This window comes from Schistocerca piceifrons, chromosome 2 (genome assembly GCF_021461385.2).
Source record: "Schistocerca piceifrons isolate TAMUIC-IGC-003096 chromosome 2, iqSchPice1.1, whole genome shotgun sequence".
Classification (NCBI taxonomy): Eukaryota; Metazoa; Arthropoda; class Insecta; order Orthoptera; family Acrididae; genus Schistocerca; species Schistocerca piceifrons.
This window is the reverse complement of record NC_060139.1, coordinates 693,526,885-693,550,907: the sequence shown is the minus strand read 5'-3', so window position 1 is coordinate 693,550,907 and position 24,023 is coordinate 693,526,885. Positions and strand designations below refer to the sequence as shown.

Below are 24,023 nucleotides of genomic sequence, written 5' to 3'. Positions count from 1 at the left end.
GGGGCACCTTGTTGAGGGATTTATCTTTTTTCTTCTTCTTCTCTTTCTGAGGTGGAAGAGAGCAGGACAAATGGGGAGTACAGGCATCTGCAAGATCGGGGACCAAAAGAGAGTGGGCGACCTTGGAGCGCACAGATGGTGCGCCTCATGGCTGAGTGGTGGTGAGAGTCTTCTGGCCTGAGACACGCTGGGGAGAGGGTTCCTGGGAGTGAGACCGATCACTAGCAGATGCCGAAGCAAGGGGGCACTTCTTCAGCCAGGGAGGGGGAGTGACTCCATGACAGGAGGTCATGGGAACTGCAGGGGAGGTGGAGGGGAGAGTGGGGCGGGGCTGGGGTAAGGACGAGGGAGGAGGTGGACGAGGAGGACGAGCAAAGTAAGTATCAGAGGCAAAAGTTGAAAATAGTGACACCAGACGAAGTCTCTCATACTTTTGGCAAGCCTCTGCATAAGACAGGCGATCCAGGGACTTGTATTCTTGTATCTTCTTTTCTCTCTTGTAAGCCGGGCAATATGGCAAGCGAGGGGAGTGGTGGTCAGCACAGTTGACACACAGGTGACGGAACACAAGGGTTTCCCTCATGGACTGAGTGGCTACAGTCACCACACAAATGGTCCGCTGTACAGTGGGAAGACTATGCCCAAAACACAAGCACCGAAAACACTGCATTGGTGGAGGGATGTAGGGCTTCACGTCACATCTGTAGCACATAGCCTTGACCTGCTCTGGGTCAGTACCCCCCCCCCCCCCCCTGAAAGCCAGAACGAAGGCGCCAGTATCGGTATGGTTGTCTTTGCGACCCCTCTGCACATGTCAAACAAAATTAATGCCACGCCACTCCAGATTAGCCCGGAGTTCCTCATCAGTTTGCAGGATGAGGTTCCTATGAAAAATGACACCCTGAGCCATATTCAGCGATCGGAGAGGAGTGATAGACACTGGGACATTGCCAAGACGATCACAGGCATGAAGAGCTGCGGATTGGGTGGCAGAAGAAGCTTTGATCAACAAGGAGCCCAACCGCATTTTACTAATAGACTCCACTTCACCAAATTTGTCCTCGATATTTTCCACAGAAAACAATGGCTTTGTGGCGGTGAAAGTGTCCCCATCCGTCCAAGTATAGACAAGGTAATGAGGAAAGGGTTTCAGTGCGAGATTGTAAGCCTGGCCCTCCTGCCATGGGGTAGCCAGGGGAGGGAAGGCTGCCAGATCATACAAGGCAGCATTTAAGGATCCTTCACCATTCAAAGAGATGGCCATGTGAGAACAGCCAGATTTTTGCAGCTTGATAAGCTTCATGCGCCAAGCATCCACCCTGGTACCAACCATTCCGACCAGGGGCTCTCCCCACGGGTGCCACCCAGCCACAGCAAGGGCCGTCTGGCACGGCTGCTGTTGCCGGGAGTTCCGATGCTCCAAGAAGACAAGCAACCACTCCTCCAAGGGGAGGGTAAAGCTCAGGTATCAGTAGTGTGATCCCTGTGTTGTCAGGGAGCTCAGCCATATGGGTACATAACAGCCCCACCACACGGACTGGCTACATGTGCTGGTGACCTAGCAGGGTGGAAGGGAGCTACACTGTGGAAGGGAGAGGAGAAGGGAGGGGGGAGAGGAATCCACACCGTAGATGCTAGGGAGGGTGTTCATCCCCATATGGCGCACACTAAAAATGGGAACTTTTGAAGTGGAGGTCAAACCTCAAGTGAGGACTGAAGCGCCAAGAGAGTGGGGCAAAAAAAAAAGTCAAAAGGAACAATACTGCAACCAATACAGGAAACCAGGGGAATAGCCAGGTCAACATAAATCAGAACACCAAGAGAGGGGAAGGAGGTGGTAATGGGGAAGGAGCAGGGATATAGGGAGGGAGAAGGAAATGCAGCTAGGGAATGAAGAATGAGCTACAATAGCTCAGGGCCCCATGTGTGCCACGCACAAACTCACGAAAGAACTGTGAGCCCCCTGGGGGGCCTGGTGACTGAAATTCTGCTCTATACGAATCAACATGGGTTCCAAAAATAACAATCATGTGACACACAGCTGCCTCTTTCATTAACAGAACCCAGAAAGCAGTGGATACAGGTGTCCAAGTAGATGCTGTGTTGCTTGACTTCCAGAAGGTGTTCGATACAGTTCTACACTGCCATGTAATGAACAAAGTATGGGCATATGGAATATCAGACCAAATGTCTGATTGGATTGAAGAGAAGTCTTCAGAAATAAAAGTACGAGGGTCATTCAATAATTAGAGAGACAAATTGGTCTGGAGAAAAAAGTATTTATTTTTGGAAAACAATACTTTTTCTACTTTTCAACATGATCCCCTTGAACATTTATGCACTTTTTCCAATGGGCTACAAGCTTTTTTATTCCGACTGCAAAGAACTCTTTATCTTTATGTTTGAAGCAATTTCCCGCAAACTTTTTCACGTCCCTGTTGTTCTGGAACCTCTTCCCACATAATACCTCCTTCAGTGTACAAAACAAATGGAAATCACTAGGTCCTAAATCAGGACTGTAAGGGGAATGAGGCAGTATTTCACAGCTCAGCTTGTTGATGGTTTCACGGGTTAGTTGAGCAATATGAGGATGAGCATTGTCTTACTGGAGAATCACACTTTCCTCTGAGATCCACAACATCTCTCTCTCATGGCTGGCTTCATCTTGTTTAAAAGCAAATACAAGTAGTATTAACTGTTCATTGTATGCTGATCTTCGAGATAATCATAAAAAACTGGACCTTCAACATCCAAAAACATCATCAACATGACTTTTCCTGCTGATGCTTAGCTTTTGAATTTTTGACAGGTGAGTTGGTGTGCTTCCAGTCGATGCATTGTCTTTTTGATTCTGGCTCATAATAGTGAAATCAAGTTTCATCACAAGTTAAAATTTTGTTGAGGGAGTGCTCATAGCTTTTTCAAAGGCTTCCCACCTTAGGCGACTTTGGGTAAACAGAGAAAACTAAAACCCTTATGTTTTGACAAGGATTTCATACTCCCCCTCTCCTCCCAAACATGAGACCAGTGCCTTAGTCACAGCATCTTTGTACTCATTACTGATTTAAACAGTGACAACACATTTTGGAGCAACAAAATAATAAATGTTGAATGCATTCCAAAGATTCTAACATATCTCTGTCAGTGTGACGTCACTGTTGGCTCATGTGCTTGGATTTTCATGAATTAGAGTGCATTTGCTTGCAATATCTAAATAGCTGTGATTGATCACTTGTGCAGCATACTCACGAGTAAAATCCCAAAATGGCTCACAGGTTACATTGGTCTACCCCAACTGCAGTGGCACAAATATAATGTGTTGACAAATAATAATGATGATGACAATTATTGGTTTGTGAGGCACTCAACTGTGCGGTCATCAACGCCCATACAAAGTCTCAATTTTTTACACAGTCCAATCTAGCCACTGTCACAAATGATGAGGGCATCACAAACACCCAGTCCCTGAGAAAATTCCCAACTCCGCCGGGAATCAAACCCGGGGCCCCGTGATCCAGACGTAGCAACGCTAGCCACTAGACCATGAGCTGCGGACATTGACAAATAAGCTTAAAGTGACTGGTGAAGGTGTGTTGATGTATGTTTGTATGACTCAATGTAGAATACAACACTGTTAACAAAAATTGTCTTAAAGAACTACATTTTAAACTCCTTACTATTTACTGGTGTATTTAATACATGTTAACCTATGAAGGTCTGCAAATCGATGAGAGACAGGTGACCTGTGACATCTCTATGATACAACAACAAAAACGCATGAAAAACATGTTCAGCAACAAATGTCGAACACGTGCAAATTAAACTTTCTATTTGGTTGTCACAATGACTTAACAACAACAGAAAACACCCACAACTCCCACTTCAGCGAATTAATAATTACATTTTTACTTACCAAAACCCAACAAGCTCATTAACATTAGCGCTAAAAATCTGTGGACAGGATGACTTGGGCTGCAACAGCCTTGTTCAGCACATCCAGGAGACTCTGCATCCGAAGACTCATGGTCTTGTTCTGCTGGTAAAATAAGTTCCTTGTCGGAAGCATCGTTCTCCATTGTCCAAAGGAATGGTTCTTCTCAAAGGCACAAATTAGTCTCTTTCGTTTCACGTTCTAGTCATACCTGTAGAACACAGGGCACAAAACATAAGTCATATGATCTCTACAGCAACATAACCTACCGCGCTTCACAACAATTCAGACTTTTCGGCTTATCCACATGTAACTGTACTACATGGACTTCGTGAGTTAACATACGCTCATCCCCTAATGCAATGAGTACCTAAATCAGAACACTGAAGCACTCTCACACACTGTTTGCCTTCTGATTCATACAACACTCTGACAAAAGGCATTATCAACAAGATCTTTGATGTCATCCGCCCCACATCAAACAAACTGAACTGTTTATCACGGATTTGGAAGAAGTACCGTGCAGATAATACTACTATACTAGCGCGTCTGTGTATAATATCTTTGAACAACAGTAGTTTACGCTGTGTGTTTGCAGGCAGTGCTTTGTATATACGCTTTTCGGGAGATGTTGATATTTGTGTCAACACGGTACAGGCGTGCTAGTTATGTGACATGGGAATGGATAGTTTACATGCGTTTCTTTCTACGTTTATACTGAATGGAAACGCGGTTCGCGAGAATAACTCTTGAACACAGCTGTTTGTTACAGGCGTCCACTGTCTTCGACATTATCAATTTATTCCGCATGTTTATCTGTTTGTTTATGTGGGCTTGTTATTGAGACAGCGAAATGGATTCTAAGTACGCCTTTACAAATGCAGCAAGCAAACTTAAAAAACCAACAACACTAGTAACGTTTTCGACTAGTAATCCGAATAAGAGATCAATATCAGAACAGTCTCCTGCAAAGCGAATTCTTCTCGCAGAAAATGGACTGGCGGCCATTCTGTCACAAAGAAAATCTCTTCCCGTTTACGCTGTACGTGGCAGGTAAGAAATTTATAAGATAAGCTGTAGAAGATAGAGAAAGTTGTTCTTCAGATATTATTTTATATTAGTCCAGCACCATACATAAAGTAGAAGCAACATTTCTGTGTATCCAGTGCTACATTTAACGTCCAGTAGCAGTATGAAAAATTTCAGATACTGTCACTCAGGAATTAAATTTCTGAGTGCACTGTGCTTTCACTACTACATATTCCAGTATCAGTTCCACATTCAGTATTCAGTGCCAACAGATCATACCACCTGCTGCATTATTGTTCCAGATTAATGTATATGTTACTGTTGAATCACATAGGCCTATAGTTTTTTTTCTTGTTACAAGTGTGGCACAGAAAAAAATTAAGGAAAGAGCATACAACCAAACGGAAAGTGTGGTTGACTTGATTTAACAGAAAAGTCCCCTCCTTAATGGTTCCATCTAGTGTGTCCCTTGGTTCAGTAACAGAAGCTAATATGTCTCTGAAGTAATGTCATTAAAATGTATTTGATTTCTAACAATTACACACTGGGTACCTAATTTTAGCCATCTAAGGTACACACATACAGCAGAACCTCATCGGTACAAGCAATAGTGTAGGTCCAACACATATGAGTTACGAATGGCTTATGGACAAGAGAATATCTCAATGTGTTTTGAACAATGATAATTAAAAGTTCGGAAATGATGTGTGGAAGTCATATCACTAATATTATCAGTCATTAAGTACTTCACCTGCAAGTGAAATTGAAATGGGATTCACATAACTCTTCTCAGACTGTCTACATTAAACCTGCTATCAGCAGCGAATGCATTTAGACAGCTGCCATTCCCTCCACACAAAAAAATTCCTCCCATATAGCCTAGCCACCCATGGACATTGTACCTGCGGTGACGAGTACTCCCGTTCTTAGTATGCTGAAGGCCTCACAAAGGCATTCACTGACAGGCAATTCCTTCCAAGCCAAGGTCATGCCATTACCCTTCACATCCCCAGTCCTCCCTCCACCCCAAGAGTCAGCTACAAAAGAGCACCCCATTTGTCACCCAGCATCACCCTGGACTCGAACAGCTGAACCATATCCTTTGCTAAGACTTTGACTATCTGTCATCCATCCCTGAAATTAGGGACATCCTACCCAAGATTCTTCCCACCCCTCTTAAAGTGATGTTCTATCACCCACACATCCTGCACAACATCCTAGTCCACTCCATGTCACTCCCACTCCTAACCCCTTGCTATAGGAATCATATCCCTGTGGCAGACCAAGGTGCAAGACCTGCCCAATCCACCCACACAGCACCTCCTACTCCAGTCCTATAACAGGATTATCCTAGTCCAATGGCCAGGCTACCGGTGAAAGCAGCCATGTCATATACCAGCACTGCTGGAAACACTGCACAGCCTTTTATGTTGGTAAGACTACTGACCAGCTCTCCACCGGGATTAATGGCCACCATCAAATTGTTATCAAGAACAAACTTTACCATACAATGGCACAAGAGGCAGCTGAATACAACATGCTCAATTTTAATGACAGCTTCACAACCCAAGTCATCTGTATCCTTCCCTCCATCATCAGCTTCTCTGAACTATGCAGATGGGTTATCCTTACAACAAGTGTTCCGCTGCCATAATTGTTTTGGCCTCAGTCTCAGGTAACCCATTGCCCACAGCCTCACACAACAGTTTCCACTTCCTCCGTCCTGTCAGCCCCTCCCAATTCACATCCCCATGTTGCCTTTTCCCATCGGTCGCTACGGCTATACCTGCTCTACGTGTGTGTGTGTGTGTGTGTGTGTGTGTGTGTGTGTGTGTGTGCGTGCGCGCGCGCCAAAAATTAGCAAGTGTTCCTTCTTTTGTGTATACCTATCAACAACTTGGGGCACTTCTGCTTTCTAGTGTGTGGTCTCCATTAATGGTAAAGCATTTATATTGCACAAGAATTTTCGTAGGACATTTAGTACAAAATGCGGGTCGACTGAAGCATCCAATCCCACCCGTCGGCTTTGACCCGTGACGTAAGGCTGTTGTGGTGTGTGACGTCACGACGGCGCGGAATTTAGTTTGTGAGAGTGGCGTGTTTGTAGGTGTCATTTTGATGCAATCAGTGGTGCTCTCTGGTGGTGTGTTAGGTGATGATTTGGTTTAGTTTGCGAGTGTGGCGTCGTGTGTGAATTTTGGTAAATTGCTTTTTTTATGTCTTTGGTAGGTATGGATATGACTATGATGGGGGACAGTGCATTGTCTGTAATAAAATTTCTTCAACTATTCGGATTTTTGGATGAAGTAGTGAAGTGTTCAGTATGTCGTGAAGAAATGAGGCTTACTTAAAGTTCCGGCGTCTTGGACCAGGGATGGCTGTATGTGGAGATGTCGTAAGGATAATACGTCAAGAGAAGTGTTCGATCCCAATTAATGGAATCGGGAGCTGCTGTTGAGCTATATAGGTCAAGGGAAGTGTCCGATTCCAAATGATAATTGTGTTTGGTGGTATTTAGAGAGTTTCGTGATGTAAGGGTTTTTTTTTTTTTTTTTTTTTTTTTTTTTTTTTTTTTTTTTTTTGCGTGGTTTTGTTTGGGGTTGGGTGTCTAAATTTGATTTGTTTATATTTAGTTTGTCCCCACCCAAAAAACCCCTATTTCCCGCGCTTGTCCCATTAGTGTCATTAGGCTTTTTGTGGAACGTGTGTGTGTTTGTTTCAATGTATTTTCGTCCTCATAATGTGTACGTAACGACTTTATATGCACCCTATTGGAATCGTGGTTTATGTTCGTTTCCACCATATTTGTGACGGGCAAAGTAGACGGGCAGGATCGGACGCTTCCATATTTCCCAAAATGCATCTTTTACAACAGTAAGTTTCATCAGAAACTTCAACAGTCATTGTCCTACTCAGTGATGTTGGCTGCTATAGCTGAAGTGTCGAACTGGGCTGAGCTCTTGCTTGCTCAGCACTATATTGACCCCAGTGTGAGGAAACTGCTGTGATGGGAGAGAGGTGTGGTCTTCAGGAGTGCTTTCCATAAGTCGTTGCAGATTGCAGCGAGCGCTAGCTAATGTCTGTAGTATTGATTCACATTGCTGACTTTGGTGTGGCTCTATGGTCTCAGAATGATACCTCACTGATTGATAAAGAACATTTTAAAAACACTAAAATCATTTCTACTTAACACCATCTTCTAGTCCGTAGATGGATTTCTGAGTAGATTTTATGAGTGTGGTTCATTTAGGGCCTACATTTATCAAATTTTGTTGTAGATTAGGATTGAAACAAAAAAAAATGCAGTTTTTTAAAATGGGCAGCATGTAGCCAAGTTTATAAATGTATCTTTTTGGTGTACATACTAACATGTTCCACATCTTGTTAAATTGTCACAGATATGATCCAAGGAAATGCAAAAAAGCTAAACAACTTATTTTTGCCACATAAGAGAGCTAAAGGCAGAATTGGAGTATCCAGCAAAACTGCAAGCCTGCAAAATACACTACTGTAAAATTAAAAAATACACTTTTTCAATGTTATTTGCAAACCCACCTTGGGATGAAGTTTATACAGGGAACACATGCAAAGTAATCTAAATTCTTCATCTTGTTCAAACTAATTTTTAAGGACCTTAGTGGATAGTTCTGGTTGAATGAAGGTGATTTAGTGGTAAAGGTAACAACTCACTAATTATTAGAATGATCTGTGAGACACTTAAATATCTAACATATTTGCAGAACAACTACACTAATCCAGAATTCCTAAATTATTATCTCAGTTATAAAAATGTATACTGACCAAAAAGTATCTTTTAATGACAAAATAGTATATAATGCAGAAAATGAAAGTAAAGTAATTAGCTACGTGCCCTGTAGCTGCACAGTCTAACGCACTGCTTCCGTAGCGGGAAGGTCCAGTGTGCTGGACAGATTATGGATGGTTTTTAAGGTGGACCGGCCGGTGTGGCCGAGCGGTTCTATGTGCTTCAGTCTGGAACCGTGTGACCGCTACGGTCACAGGTTCGAATCCTGCCTCGGGCATGGATGTGTGTGATGTCCTTAGTTTAGTTAGGTTTAAGTAGTTCTAAGTTCTAGGGGACTGATGACCTCAGATGTTAAGTCCCATAGTGGTCAGAGCCATTTGAACCATTTTTTTAAGGTGGTTTTCCATCAACCTTGCCGAATGCGGGCTGACTCCCCTTATTCCGCCTCAGTTACACTGTGTCGGCAATTGCTGTGCAAACACTGTTTCCACGTACGCATACACCATAATTATTCTACCACGCAAACATTTAGGGTTACACTTGTCTGGTATGAGATGTTCCCAGGAGGGGGTTACACTGGGTTCTGAACCGCACAATAGCCCTTGGTTTGGTGGGGGTACAACAGGGCGAAGCCTGTCCGTTGTTTCTAGGTCCCCAATTTAATACATACAAAGTAAAAAGCCACATCATAAAACAAAAAACTGGAAAAGATAGATCTAAATAAAATAACTTACATATCAACTTGGTTGATTTGGGGGAGTGGACCAAACAGCGATGTCATCGGTCCCGTTGGATTAGGGAAGGATGGGGAAGGAAGTCGGCCTTGCCCTTTCAAAGGAACCATCTCATCATTTGCCTGAAGTGATTTAGGGAAATCGTGGAAAACCTAAATCGGGATAGCCAGACACGGGTTTTAACTGTTGTCCTCCCAAATGCGAGTCCAGGTCAAAGATGGAAGTAGATTACGTGACAGTACACAGGACCTAGCAAATTTTTCAAATGACGGTTTTTCAGGTATTGCAGAGAGGCTGCAAGAAAATTTCCATAAGACAGGTGTGGCAACCACCTAGAATTATGAAACCATCATAATGATATAGTGTCCCACAACTGAGCACGAACCCAGGAAGACAAAACAAAAATTTAAAAAAATAAGAAATCCACAGGTGTAGATGAGCTACTAATCCATATCCTAAAGTACTTTAGTTGAATGTCTTAGTTCAAGTATTTTTCCAGAGTATCTAAAGCATACAAGTTGTCCTACTACTAAACATAGGTGATACACAAATACTGGAAATGACAAGTCAGTTTCCCTAGTCCTATCTTTCCCAACCAATCATGAAAGACAAACTAATGAGTTACTTGAATAAATAGATCCTTCCCAACAAAACTCAATTTCTTTTGAAGTGAGCGGAAGTAGAGTATCAGCTATAATAGAGTTTACAAAAGTGATCCTTCATCTCTCAACAGGGGTGGCTGCATTGCAGTCACACTTTTAGGTGAACCCAAGACTGTTGACCACAAAATACTGCTAAACAAACTAAAGTACTAGGGTTAAGACAAACAGCTAATGACTGGTTCCAGTCATATGTGGAAAATGTAAATGTCATGTTATTAGGGCCTCCTGTCGGGTAGACAATTCACCAGGTGCAAGTCTTTTGATTTGACACCACTTCGGCGACTTGCACGTCAATGGGGATGAAACGATGAGGAAAATAAGGTGTAAAAGGTAGAGATAGAACTCGCTTTTGACTATCAACAAAAATAATCAGTTTTTGAAAACAACATGTAATTGAATGGATAAAAAATCTAATCACTGAGCAGCGACAGGAAAACACACATATAAAAGGTTGTACATATGCAATCTTCTTTAGTCAGTTGCTTCTTCTTCTGGCAGAAGAGTTGAAGGGGAAGGAAAAATGGGTGAAAGAAAAGGACATCCCCTATGTTCATGGTCTGTCTGCTGCTGAACATTTTCTCAGTCAGTGCCCACCTGATTTCAAACTTATGACTTCCTTCCTGCTCACCTTAATCATCTTTATACTTACCAGCAACTACTTTGCCTTGAGGGGCAGATATACAAACAGATCATGGGTACGACCATGGGAACCAGGATGGTTCCTTCCTGTGCTGACCTTTTCATGGGTCACTTGAAGTGGGCATTCCTTGGATTTGTAAGCCTTCAGCCCCAGGTTTGTTTTAGATACATTGATGACATCTGTGCAATATGGACCCACGATGAGACTGAACTGTTAACATTCCTGGAATCTCTAAATGCATTCTCCCAATTAAATTTCAAATGGTTCTATTCCAAATCCCATGCCACTTTCCTTGACGTTGATCTCATCCTCACTGAAAACCAGCTACACACTTCAGTCCCATTAAACCTACTAACAAACAACAGTGCTTACACTTTGACAGTTGCCGTACTTCCCCTGTCAAACGTTCCCTACCATAAAGCCTTGGTATTCAAGGCAAACGTATTTGTTCAGATCAGACTCTTTAAAACAATATACCACCATTCTCACCTTCGGCTTTCACTGGGCATAATTACCATGCCAGCTTAGTTCACATGCATGTTTCCTGGGCCATCACATCCAATCCTGGTACTGTTAAAAACTAAATCTGCCTGAACAGGCCATGAAGGCCCAACGGTACTGACCGGCTGCCGTGTCATCCTCAGCCCACAGGCATAACTGGCTGCAGATACGGAGGGCATGTGGTCAGCACACCCTTCTCCCAGCCGTATGTCAGTTTACAAGACTGGATCCGCTACTTCTCAATCAAGTAGCAAGTAGCTCCTCTGTTTGCTTCATAAGGGCTGAGTGCACCCCGCTTGCCAACAGCGCTCAGCAAACCAGTTGGTCACCCATCCAAATGCTAGCCCTGTCAGACAGTGCTTAACTTCCGTGATCTGACAGGAACCGGTGTTACCACTGTGGCAAGGACGTTGGCCCTGGTACTGTTGATGCTCTAAAAAACAACTTAGGAGTAAACCACTTGTCACCTAGTATTATCCTGGTCTTGAACATATTAATTAACTTCTTCAGGAAGGTCATGACTTCCTAAAATCTTAGAAGAGGTCCATTCTGTCTGAAATTTTGCCCACCACACCTAGAATAACTTTTCATTGCCCTCTTAATCTCGGCATTATCCTTGTCAGACCCTGTGCTCCCTTTGCACCATCACCAGACCGTGTGACTCCCACCCCTGTGACTGTACCTGCTGCAAGACCTGCCCTACGCACCCTCCTCCTCCACCACCACCGCCACAACCACCACCACCTATACCATCCCTGTAACTGGCAAAAATATACTAGCAAAGGGAGAGCCACACATGTCATATGCCAGATTTTATGTAAACACTGTTCAGCCCACCAGCATGACTACCAACAAGTTATCAGTTGGGATAAATGGGCATAGACAGAGGTCGTGAACTGGCAACACACAATATCCTGTTGCAGAGAATGCACTACAACATGACAGTCATGACCTTGGTGCCTGTTCCACCACAAGTGCAATTTGGATTCTTCCCCCAGACACCAGTTTCTCAGAACTCCACAGGTGGGAACTGATGGTACAACAAGTCCTTGGCTCTTGCCCCCACCTGGCCTTAGTTTATTTTAATTTCTTTGGTTCCAACATTTCTTCACAGTAACTGTTCCTTCCTTTATCAGTTTTAGTTTTCTACATTTTTCATTTTCTGTGCTGTCTGTTTTTCACCATCGCCCTCCCACCTCTGTTGCATACAATGCACTTAACTTTTCACTCTTACTAACTCATGCACGATGTTTTAGAAGTAATCACTGTCTTACATATTCCCTTTCTTCCACCTTTAAGATCTCAGGTTTTCAAATCTTGCCCAGTATAGTCCCCAACAATAAGTCTTTCCTCCTCATCCGATCTAGTAAGTCTCCCCTGAAATAGGGTTCTGGGTGACTTTTTCAACCTCTATCCCTTTTACTAAACCTCACCGTTCCTTTTCCTTCACTCCTCTTCCTTCCCCTTCAACTCTTCTGGTTGAAGAAGGAGCCCCCGGTCCTGAAAGCTTGCATATGTAATATCTTTTATATGTGTGTTTTCCTACCACTGCATGGTGAGTAGATCTTTTACCTATACAGTTACACCATATCGCTTCGGCTTATGCTATTCTTTTGTGAAACTATTATCATACCAAAAGCATATAAACATAGATATTCCTCAGGATAACATATTAGATCATCAATGACTTTTCAGATGACGTAAAACGTAGATCAAAAATCAATTCTCTTTGCTTATCACAGCAAAATTACAGTCATTGATATTACACAAGAACTCATGTGTGACTGTGTAAACTTTCCTACAGTATTAATTGGTTATATTCTTATCAGGTCTGCAGTTGGATCACACAATCATCCTGGCACAATATTTGAGTGACTCATCTGGCCACCAGCTTCAAGTGAGAAAACTGTTTGGTAAATCTCAAAGGAACTGATACCTGCCCTGAATGGCAGTCCTTTTATAAGCCATGGAGAACCAAAGTGCCCTCAAGAGAAATTGTTGCTGCTGCCCCATAGCGCAAAGTGAAGGTACATTGTCCCAGTGGTGTTTTCTTAATTTCAGATATAATGGGGTTCCACATTTTACTTAAAGGGTAGTCTTGTGTCTATTTATGTTATATGCCAGTCTAATTTCTATCAGTTCCTTTACAGCACAGTCCCAGTAGTCACTGGAGCAACTATCAGTCTCTCGTCATACATGGACTACATATTCTCAGTTGTTTCTTGGATCATTTTAATTGTCTTTACCCCAGCATCGAGTTCAAAATGGAGATCAAAAGGATGGTGGGATTCTGGAACACAGTGTTTATGGAACGTCAGTTCATGTGATCCAGTATCTACATTATATGAAGCGTCATCCATCACACTGATATGCAGAAGTCCTGAGGATATCGGTAAGAAGGGCTTGTGCCACCTCGGACTCAGAAACTTTGCCGCAATGACTAGAATACCATAAGCTTGTGTTCAAGCAGAATCTCTATACTGACAAACAGACCCATCAAGCTTTGGAGACTGAACCTCTACTGGAACTGGTAGAACACATATGTAGATTGGTTGCTTTCATATCATATGCTGGTACTGTATCTTCAAAAATAGCAAGAATTTAAAAAAAGGGATTTTGAAAAGTATATTTGGTTTTCCAGCTGGGATTAAAGTTCTTCTTGGCTTTGTAAAAATTTTCAAAAATAAGAAGTATTTTGAAAAGTATACTTTGTTTTCCAGCTTGGCTCGGCAAAAAATTACCAAGAACTAAGAAAGTCCAATGTTTACAAAATTGTTTGCCATTATGGGTAAACCTATGTGGGCCAGATGATTCAAACCATTCACAACAGATGTGTTGAGCACCACCACCACACACAATTACTACAGTCTGAGAAATCTGTGATGGCAGAGCACTGTCTGATGAAGGGATACAGAATGATATATGATGAGACACAGATAATTGTTCCTGCACCTCACTGTTGGGACTGTGTCTCAAAGGAATCAATTGAAATTACAGTGGCAGGTAGCACTGTCATGTCATAACCACTCTCTAACACATATCTGAAAGAAGTGTCATCAAAGAAATACAACAATTAGCACTGAAAACTCATGTATTACGAACACCAACTAACAGCCGGAACAGAACTAACCTCATGGATAGAGAGTGCAGCTGTTTATATAGCATAGTGGTGATTCTTCTGGAAAACCCAGAATTATCAAGAAATTACATTTTACATAGAAAAAAAATGGGAATCTCAGGAATTTTGTAAAATCTCAAGGAATTTTGTGTTCTTAACCTAACATTGGAATTTAATTTTATTGAGCTTTATAAATCACAAATCTTAAAATACTTAAATTTCAAGGTGTGTAAGTTACTTAAATATTAGTCTATATAAATTATCAATGTTGTAAAAACTGGTTAAACTACAGTAGCTGAGAGGAAAGAAAAGTCATTATTGTGAGTTTCTCAACCCTCACTCCCTGATCACTGTTAATTCTTCAGGAACTTCGTGTGACATCATCTTCCTCCCCATGCCTTGAATTCTCAGCGATATTTATTAATTAAAAGTTTGAATAGCTATCCTGTATAAACATTCCAGAATACACAAACAAAAGACATTTTAAAAACCTCCCAGAAATATTAAATACTAAGTATCCAAATAAAACCATATTCTGTGTCTGTCAGTTATTTATTTTACCACTTCACATTTCGATGGTTCACATATCATGTTCAGATGGAGAATTGTTTACTTACATAGCTGGTGTTCGTGAACAGCACTGGTGCCTTTTCACAGAAGTAGACCAAGGGAACTGTAGGTTATGTTGCTAAAAAGACACTTTTAATGTTAAAAAAACATCTATTTGTAACAGTAAATTATACTTACATGGGCCGTAGAGTTGTAAAAAGTCTGCATACTGCCGCTTGTTGTGTGTTCTCCCACTGTAACAGATATGATTGCTTACATTGGATACAAATGTATGTTAATTGAAGAGTGTAATGGCTGGAGCTTGGTTATTCATTACTCTGCTTCATAATTCAGTTGTTATATGAAATGATTTTGTAAGTACATATACTTTTATTTTACACTGAAGCGCCGAAGAAACTGGTATAGGCATGTGTATTCAAATACAGGGATATGTAAACAGAGAGAATACAGTGCTACAGTTGACAACACCTATATAAGACAAGTGTCTGGCACAGTTGTTATATCAGTTAATGCTTCTTCAATGGTAGGTTATCAAGATTTGAATGTGGTGTTATAGTCATCGCACGAGCAATGGAGGACGGCATCTCCTGAGGTAGCGATGAAGTGGGGATTTTCCCATACGAGCACTTCATAAGTGTGCCAGTGAAACATCAAATCTCCGACATCACTGCGGCCGAAAAAAGATCCTGCAAGAACAGGACTAATGATGACTGAAGAGAATCTTTCAATGAGACAGAAGTGCAAGCCTTCCGCACATTGCTGCAAATTTCAATGCTGGGCCATCAACAAGTGTCAGTGTGCGAACCGTTCAACGAAACATCATCGATATGGGCTTTCAGAGCTGACGGCTCCTTGGTGACGGCACGACACCAAGCTTTATGCCTTGCTTGGGCCCATCTACACCAACATTGGGCTGTTGATGACAGGAAACATGTTACCTCGTTGGACAAGTCTCATTTTAGATTGTGTCATCAAGCGGATGGACATGTACGGATATGGAGACAACCTCATGAATCCATGGCCCTGCATGTCATCAAGGGACTGTTCAAGCTGGTGGAGGCTCTGTAATGGTGTGGTGTGTGTGCAGCTGGAGTGATATGGGACCTCTAATCCATCTAGATATGACTCTCACAGATGACACATATGTAAGCACCCTCTCTGATAACCAGCATCCATCCATGTCCAGTGTGCATTCCAACAGACTTGGGCAATTCCAGCAGGACTATGCAACACCCCACATGTCCAGAATTGCTACAGAGTGACTCCAGGAGCACTCCTCTGAGTTTGAACATTCCCGATGCCCACCAAACTCCGTAGACATGAACATTACTGATCATATCTTGGAAGCCTTGCATCATGCTGTTCAGAAGAGATCTCCATCCTCTCATCTCTTATGGATTAATGGGTAGCCCTGCAGGATTCATGGTGTCAGTTTCCTCCAGCACTACTTCAGACATTAGTTGAGTCCATGGCACATCATGTTGCAGCACTTCTGCGTGCTTGTGGGGGCCCTACACGATATTAGGCAGGTGTACCAGTTTCTTTATCTCTTCAGTGTATTTTAAAAGTATGAATGGACTGCAACAGAATATGAACCTGTACACAATTCAGGTGTTACATTAGGTGGTTATATATACATCAATATAAGGAAAAAAAAAAAAAAACGTATCTTCTTAGGAGGTCAGAAAATAGGTCTTGTACCTCATCTTCCAAGGACTCTGCCCATTTTGTGGGCTGTAGCACCACAGAAAGGAAGTAATACAATCAGTGGCTCATCACATGAATGTTCAACATTTTCACATTTCCTTTTCATATCATGTGAACTGGAGCCATTCTTTCGAAAAACATACTTCAGAAGATTGATTTTGGAATCCAAGTGGGTCTTCTCAGAAACAGTGATCGCTGTGTGCGCTGATGTATTTAAAACTGCTCTCTTCTGCATTGATTGATTGAAACTTTAGTCACCAAAATATAAATCAGTGTGTGTCGTCCTGGGGTACACTGAGTGACATGACATGCACTGTCATAAAGCTGTCGGACAAGAACCTGGATGATGGCGCCATCTCGGCCCTTAGTAAAGGATTGAATTTTGCTCCTACATCTCCTGTCATAGATTTCATTGGTGCAGTGGATCAGGCAGTGCAGCATCTCTCTCAAAATGACTCTGATGAGGTAAGAACGCTAGTCACATTTTAGTTGCAGCCAACCCACCCAAATCCAGCATCAGCAGAGAAAAGAGAGAGGTGTTCCATGCCTTGTGGAAAGGTGAATATCTTGTGATACTCCTGGCTGACAAAGGGAATGCTATGGTTGTTCTTAGTATTACTGAAAATCACAGCAAAGTGACATTGTTGTTAATGTATAGCACATATGGATGCCTAAAACAGGACCCAACTCTGTCATACAGCAGAAAAATGGTGGAGCTCCTGAAGAATTCTGGTCTACCAGTGGATATCGTCAAATATCTTAGAGCATGAGCTCCTAGACCTTCCAGGCTGTATGGATTAAGGCTGTACAGATTATGTAAAATCCACAAGGAAAGTTTTCCATTGAGAGTTATTGTTAGTGTTATTGGTTCTCCTACCTACAGGCTGGCCAAATATTTAACTAGGTTAATGACTCTGACAGTTGGCCGCTGCGAACATCACATCAAAAAATGTCAGATGTTCATTGAGAAAATAAAACAGATTAGAGTTGGCCCAAATAATATTTTAGTCAGCCTAGAAATGGTCTCACTATTTACAAAGGTACCTGTGGAGAACACATTGAAACTGTTGACAGAGAATTTTCCTCCTGAAATCATAAAGTTGTTCCAACATTTTGTGACTACCACCTACTTATTGTACAGCAGTAAATTTTATGAAGTGACAAACAGAATGGCTGTTGGTTCTCCATTCTCTCCAGCGGTCGCCGATTTCCTTATGGAACGTTTTGAGGAACATGCATCCAATTTGGCTCTCTTTCATCCTTCGTCATTTTATCATTATGTTGACAAGACATTTATGTCTGGCCTCAAAGCAAAGACACTCTTGGGCACTTTCCTGCACACGTAAATAGTATGTGTAAAACCATCCAGTTCACTGCAAAAGATAAAGAAAGAAGGCTGCCAATTTTTACGTTTGGTTTAACAAAAGTCGGATGGACATCTCAGCCACTCAGTATATGACAACTCAGCACACACTGATTTATATCTTAGCATCCAGAGTTTTCATCTACATCCACCCCTTTATTGGTACTGTGCAAATCATGCTTAAGTGCCAGGCAGGGGTTTATCGAACCACCTTCACAATAATTCTCTATTTTCCATTCTCGAACAGTGTGCAGAGAAAACGAACAGATATCTTTCCACGCGAGCTCTGATTTTGCTTATTTTATTATGATGATCACTTCTCCGTATGTAGGTCGGCGACTACAAAATATTTTTGCATTCAGAAGAGGAGGTTGGTGATTGAAATTTCTTGAGAATATCCCACTGCAATAAGAAATGCCTTTCTTTTAATAATGTCCACCTCAGATTGTGTATCATGTCCATGACACTCACTCCCCCTATTTCTCGATAATACAAAACGTGCTGTTCTTCCTTGAACTTCCTTGACATGCTCCATTAATCCTGTCTGGTAAGGACCCCACACTGTGCAGCAGTACTCCAAAAGAGGACAGACGAGCGTAGTGAAGGCAGTCTCTTCAGTAGATATGTTGCATCTTCTAAGTGTTCTGCCAATAACATGAAAAGTATAGTTGCTTCTCACCATATAGTTGAGATGCTGAGTTGCAGACAGACACAACAAAAAGACAGTCAGAAAGTGAGCTTTCGGCCAACAAGGCCTTCATCAAAAATAGACACACACACACACGCACATGCATGCAGGCACACACACATGCACAGACTCTGGCAGCTGAAGCCACACTGAGAGCAGCAGCACAGATGGGAGGGGCAACCAGTTGATAGGGGCAAGGAGGAGGCATGTGTGGGGAGCAGTAGGGAAGCTGGGTAGAGGTGGGGGATGTTAAAATGCTGCTTGTGGGAGTATAAGAAGACAAGGTGGAGAGAGGTTGGGGCAACTAGGTGCACTCAGGAGGTTAGATAGAGAGCTAGGAGGGGGGGGGGGGTTAGTGGAAAAGGAAGTAAAAAGACAGGGTGAGGGTGTTACAGAGGGCTGTCTACTGCTGGAATGGGAGCAGGAAAGGGGCTACATGGATAAAGACAATGACTAAGAATGGTTGAGGCCAGGAGGGTTATGACGATGTAGGACATATTGCAGGGAAAGTTGACACTTGAGAATGGAGAAAGTGTTGAGGTTCTGGAGGAATGTGGGTAGGTTGTTCTCCCCTCCCCCCACCTCTGTCCAGATCATGAAGATGTCATCAGTGAATCTGAACCAGGTGGGGGTCTAGGATTCTGGATGGTTAGGGAGGATTCCTCTAGATGGCCCATGAATAGGCTGACATAGGATGGTGCCATGTGGGTACCCATAGCTGTACCCCAGATTTGTTTATTGGTAATGCCTTCAAAGGAGAAGTAATTGTGACTGAGGATGTAGTTGATGGTGTTGACAGGAAGGAGGTTGTTGGTTTTCAATCCATTGGGCGTTGGGAAAGGCAGTGTTCAGTAGCGGTATGGCCATGAGAATTAACGATGTTAGTGTAAAGGGAGGTGTCCTCAATAGTGATGAGGAGGGCACCATGTGGTGAGTCAGAGGAAGTGGTTGGTATGTTTTGCATAGGAGGGTGGGTAGCATGTGATTGGCCAAAGGTATTGGTCTGCAGAGATTCTATCAGTGGGGGCACAGTAACCAGCCACAGTGGAGTGTCCTAGGTGGATGGGTTTATGGACGTAAGGAAGCATGTAGAAGGTAAGAGTTCTGGAAGTGGTATGGGTGAGGAGAGAGATGGACTCTGGGGAGAGGTTCTAGGATGGGCCTAAGGATTTGAGGAGAGACTGGAGATCCTGTTAGATTTCTGGAATGGAGTCACTGTGGCAGGGTTTGGAAGTGGAGGAATCTGACAGCTGGCAGAGTCCTTCTGCCTGGTAATCTTTGGGATTCAAACAACTGTGGTGGATCCTTTGTCAGCAGATAGAATTGTATGGTCAGGGTCAGTTTTTAGGTGTTGGATTGCAGTTCTTTTTGTGGATGGAAGGTTAGTTTGCATGTTGAGGGATTTGGGGAATGATGGTGAGGCAAGGTTCAAGGTTAAGAAATTCTGGAAAGTTAACAGTGGGTGATTAGAGGCAGTGGAAGTGGATCACAGTTGGATGGAGGAGTGATCTGAGGGGGTCAGGGTTCAACATTGGTCTTTGGTTGAGTCTGATTGGTAGGGTTGGATCTCCAGTCTGTCATCAAATCTTTGGTCCCATCCCAGAACCTCTCCCCAGAGACCAACTCTCTCCTCATCCCTACAACTCCCTTCACTCCTTCCTGCTACTTGCTTCCTAAACCCATCCACCAAGGATGCCCCATTGTGGCTGGTTATTATCTCCACTGGCAGGATTTCTGCTCTCGTAGACTACCACTTTCAGCCTATTACCCGCTACCCACCATCCTATATAAAAGATACGAACCATTTCTTCCAATGACTCTCCACAGTTTCTGTACCTTTACCACATTTTGCCCTGTTCATCACTACTGATGCAACTTCCTTTTACACAAACATCCCTAATGCCCATGGCCTTACCACTGTTGAGCACTATCATTCCTAGCACCCAAAAGATTCCAAACCAACAACCTCCTTCCCAGTTGCCATGACCAACTACATCCTCACCCACAATTACTTCTCCTTTGATGGCATTACTTCCAAACAAATGTGGGGTATGGCTATGGGCACTCGCATGCTACCATCCTATGCCAATCCATTCATGGGCCATCTAGACAAATCCCTCCTAAACACACAGAATCCCAAACCCCTACCTCATTCAGATTCATTGACAACATTTTCATTATCTGACTTGGTGGGGAGAACATCCTATCCACATTCTTCCATGTCCTCAACACATTCTCCCCCATTTGTTTCACCTGGTCCTACTCGACCCAAGAAGCCATCTTCCTTGATGTTGACTTCCACCTCAAAGATGGCTACATCAGTACCTCTGTCCATACCAATCCTACCAACCACCAGCAATACCTCTACTTCGACAACTGCCACCCATTCCAAACCAAGAAATCGCTTCCATACAATCTAGCCACACAGGACCGTCACATCTGTAGTGATGAGCAATCCCTCTCAAAAAATGCTGAGGGTCTCATTGAGGCCTTCACGTACTGTAATTACCCTCAAACACAGATGTCCCATGCCATATCTTTCCAGTCACCCACCACCTGCCAGAGTCCCACTATATGGCCGCAGAGGAGCATTCCCTTCATGACTCAGTACCACCCAGGACTGGAGCAACTAAATTACATTCTCTGCCAGGGTATTAATTCCCTCTTGTCATTCCCTGAAATGAGAAGTGTCCTATCCAGTATCCTTCCTACCTCTCCATGGTGATATTCCACTGCCCACTGAACCTACACAATATCCTCATTCGTCCATACACAACCCAAGTTGTCAACTTTTTATCTCATGGCTCATATCCCTGTCATAGATCTAGATGCAAGACCTGTCCCACCACCACCTACTCCAGTCCAGTCACAATCATCACCTTTTCCGTCTATGGCAGGGCTACCTGTGAAACCAGTCATATGATCTTCAAGCTAAACTGCAACCATTGTGCTGAATTCTAAATGGGCATGACAACCAACAAGCTGTCTGTTCTCACGAATGGTTATTGACAAACTGGCCAAGAAACAGCTGGACCACTCTGTTGCTGAGCACGCCACCCAACATGATGTTCTTCATTTCAGTGACTACTTTGCAGCCTGTGTCACCTGGATCCTTCTCTGCAACACCAACTTTTCTGAAGTGCACAAGTAAGAACTCTCGCTGCAGTGTATCCAACTTTCCCGTAACCCTCCTGGCCTCAATGTTCGTTAGTCATTGTCCTTACCCATGTAGCCCCTTCCCTGCTCCTCGTGACTGCACCTAGCTGCCCTACCCTCTCTCCACCTCATCCCTGTAGGCTTCTACAAGCAGCACTTCACTGTCGACCACTACCTTCTATCCCTCCTCCTTCCTGCCCCAGCCTCCTCCTTACTCTCACTATCCATTTGTGTCTCCCATCATGCACTGATGCTCACCATCTGGCTTTAGTTGCCAGAGACTGTGGTCATGTGTGTGTGTGGTTTATGTGGAGGGGAGGGGGTGGGAGTTGCATGCGCGCGTACATGTATATATGTTGTCTATTATCGACGAAGGTCTTGTTGGCCAAAAGCTCACTTTCCAACAGTCTTTTTGTTGTGCCTATCTGTGACTCAGCGTCTCCGCTATATGGTGAGTAGCAACTGTCCTTTTCATAATATTGTCACATTCCATCCTGGATTTTCCGTTGCTTGTTTGTTCTGCCAATAAATTACAGCCTTTGGTTCACCTACCCCACAACATTTTCTATGTGTTATTTCCAGTTTACATTGTTCATAATCGTAATCCCTAGGTATTTAGTTGAATTTAAGGCCTTTAGATTTGATTGATCTATCAATTAACCAAAGTTTAACTGATTCCTTTTAGCACACATGTGAATGATCTCACACTTTTCATTATTTAGGGTCAGTGCCAATTTTCACGCCATGCAGATATCTTTTCTAAATCATTTTGTAATTTGTTTTGATCTTATGATGACTTTATTAGATGATAAACAACAGCATCATTTGCAAACAATCTAAGATGGCTGCTCTGAGTGTCTACTAAACCGTTTATATAAATAAGGAACAACTTAGGACCTGTAACACTACCTTGGGGAACAGCAGATATCTCTTCTGTTTTACTCGATGACTTTCTGCCAGTTTCTGCAAAGTGTGACCTCTCTGACAGGAGATCATGAATCCATTTGCATAACTGAGATGGTATTCCATAAGCACGCAATCGGATTACAAGGTGCTTGTGAGGTGCAGTGTCAAAAGCCTTATGGAAATTTAGAAATATGTAATAAATTTGAAATCCCTTATCAGTAGCACTCAACACTTTGTGTGAATAAAGAGCTAGTTGTGTTTCACTAGAATGATGTTTTCTAAATCCATGTTGACTGTGTATCAATAGACTGGTCTGTTCAAGGTGATCCGTAATGTTTACGCACAGTATATATTTCAAACTCCTGCTGCATATCGAGGTTAATGATATCGGCCTGAAATTTAACAGATTACTCCTGTTGCCTTTATTGAATATTGGAGTGACCTGTGCAATTTTCCAGTCTGACTGATACCATCATTCAGTCCAGATGAGAGCAGTTTCAAATACATTGATAGACAGAGCAAAAACTGTTTCTGATGAGGACCACTTGGATTCAGAAATTAATCATCTGAAGTATGTGTTCTGAAAGAACAGCTGTGGTTTGTGTGATATGAAGTCAGCCTTCTCCAAGAAAAGGAAATGAGAAAATGTTGAATGTTCACCTGATGAGTCACCGACTGTTTCCTTCCTTTTTGCACCACTACATCCAGCAAAATGGGGACATTCCTGGGGATATGAGATGTAACACCCATTTTCTCACCTCCTATGAAGGTAAGCAATGATCAACGGCATGAGGATACAGAAGGCAATGGAAACCACTGCATTAAAGACACATAACATGGATCCACAGGACATGTGGCCTGCAATTGAAGAAGTGTCATGATTATCTCTCCATTGGCAAAAGATTCTGGAATAGTCCCCCATTTGGATCTCCGGGAGGGGACTTCCAAGGGGGAGGTTACCATGAGAAAAATATTGAATAAACAAAGGAAGGATAACTTTGTATGAGTCGGGATGTGGAATGTGAGAAGCTTGAATGTGGTAGGGAAACTAGAAAATCTGGAAAGGGAAATGCAAAGGCTCAATCTGGATATAGTAGGGGCCAGTGAAGTGGGAAAAAAGACAAGGATTTCTGGTCAGATGAGTGTAGGGTAATATCAACAGCAGCAGAAAATGGTATAATAGTAGGATTTGTTATGAATAGGAAGGTAGGGCAGAGAGAGTGTTATTGTGAACAGTTCAGTGATAAGGTTA

The 24,023-nt window shown here is 42.8% G+C and overlaps 2 protein-coding genes across 4 annotated transcripts in view; one reads left to right on the top strand and one right to left on the bottom strand.

Moving 5' to 3' along the window:
- LOC124777738 (major facilitator superfamily domain-containing protein 1-like) overlaps positions 1-4,464 on the bottom strand; it is a 129,642-nt gene extending 125,178 nt beyond the window's left edge. Inside the window, exons 1-2 of one of the 2 annotated variants that reach the window (XM_047253240.1) lie at positions 4,277-4,464; positions 3,914-4,142 (exon numbers count right to left, since the gene is read on the bottom strand). In XM_047253240.1, coding sequence (XP_047109196.1) covers positions 3,914-4,076 — 163 coding nt within the window. In that variant the 5' untranslated portion in view covers positions 4,077-4,142; positions 4,277-4,464. The remainder of the gene's footprint in view (positions 1-3,913; positions 4,143-4,276) is intronic. The other variant, XM_047253239.1, reaches the window with a different exon arrangement.
- LOC124777737 (ATP-dependent RNA helicase DHX33) overlaps positions 4,423-24,023 on the top strand; it is a 133,600-nt gene continuing 113,999 nt past the window's right edge. Inside the window, exons 1-2 of one of the 2 annotated variants that reach the window (XM_047253238.1) lie at positions 4,848-4,984; positions 13,093-13,290. Coding sequence is in view for 1 of the 2 variants with exons in the window: in XM_047253237.1 (XP_047109193.1) it covers positions 4,785-4,984 (200 nt within the window). In the remaining variant the exon portion in view is untranslated. Of the gene's footprint in view, positions 4,985-13,092; positions 13,291-24,023 lie in introns of both variants that reach the window. The other variant, XM_047253237.1, reaches the window with a different exon arrangement.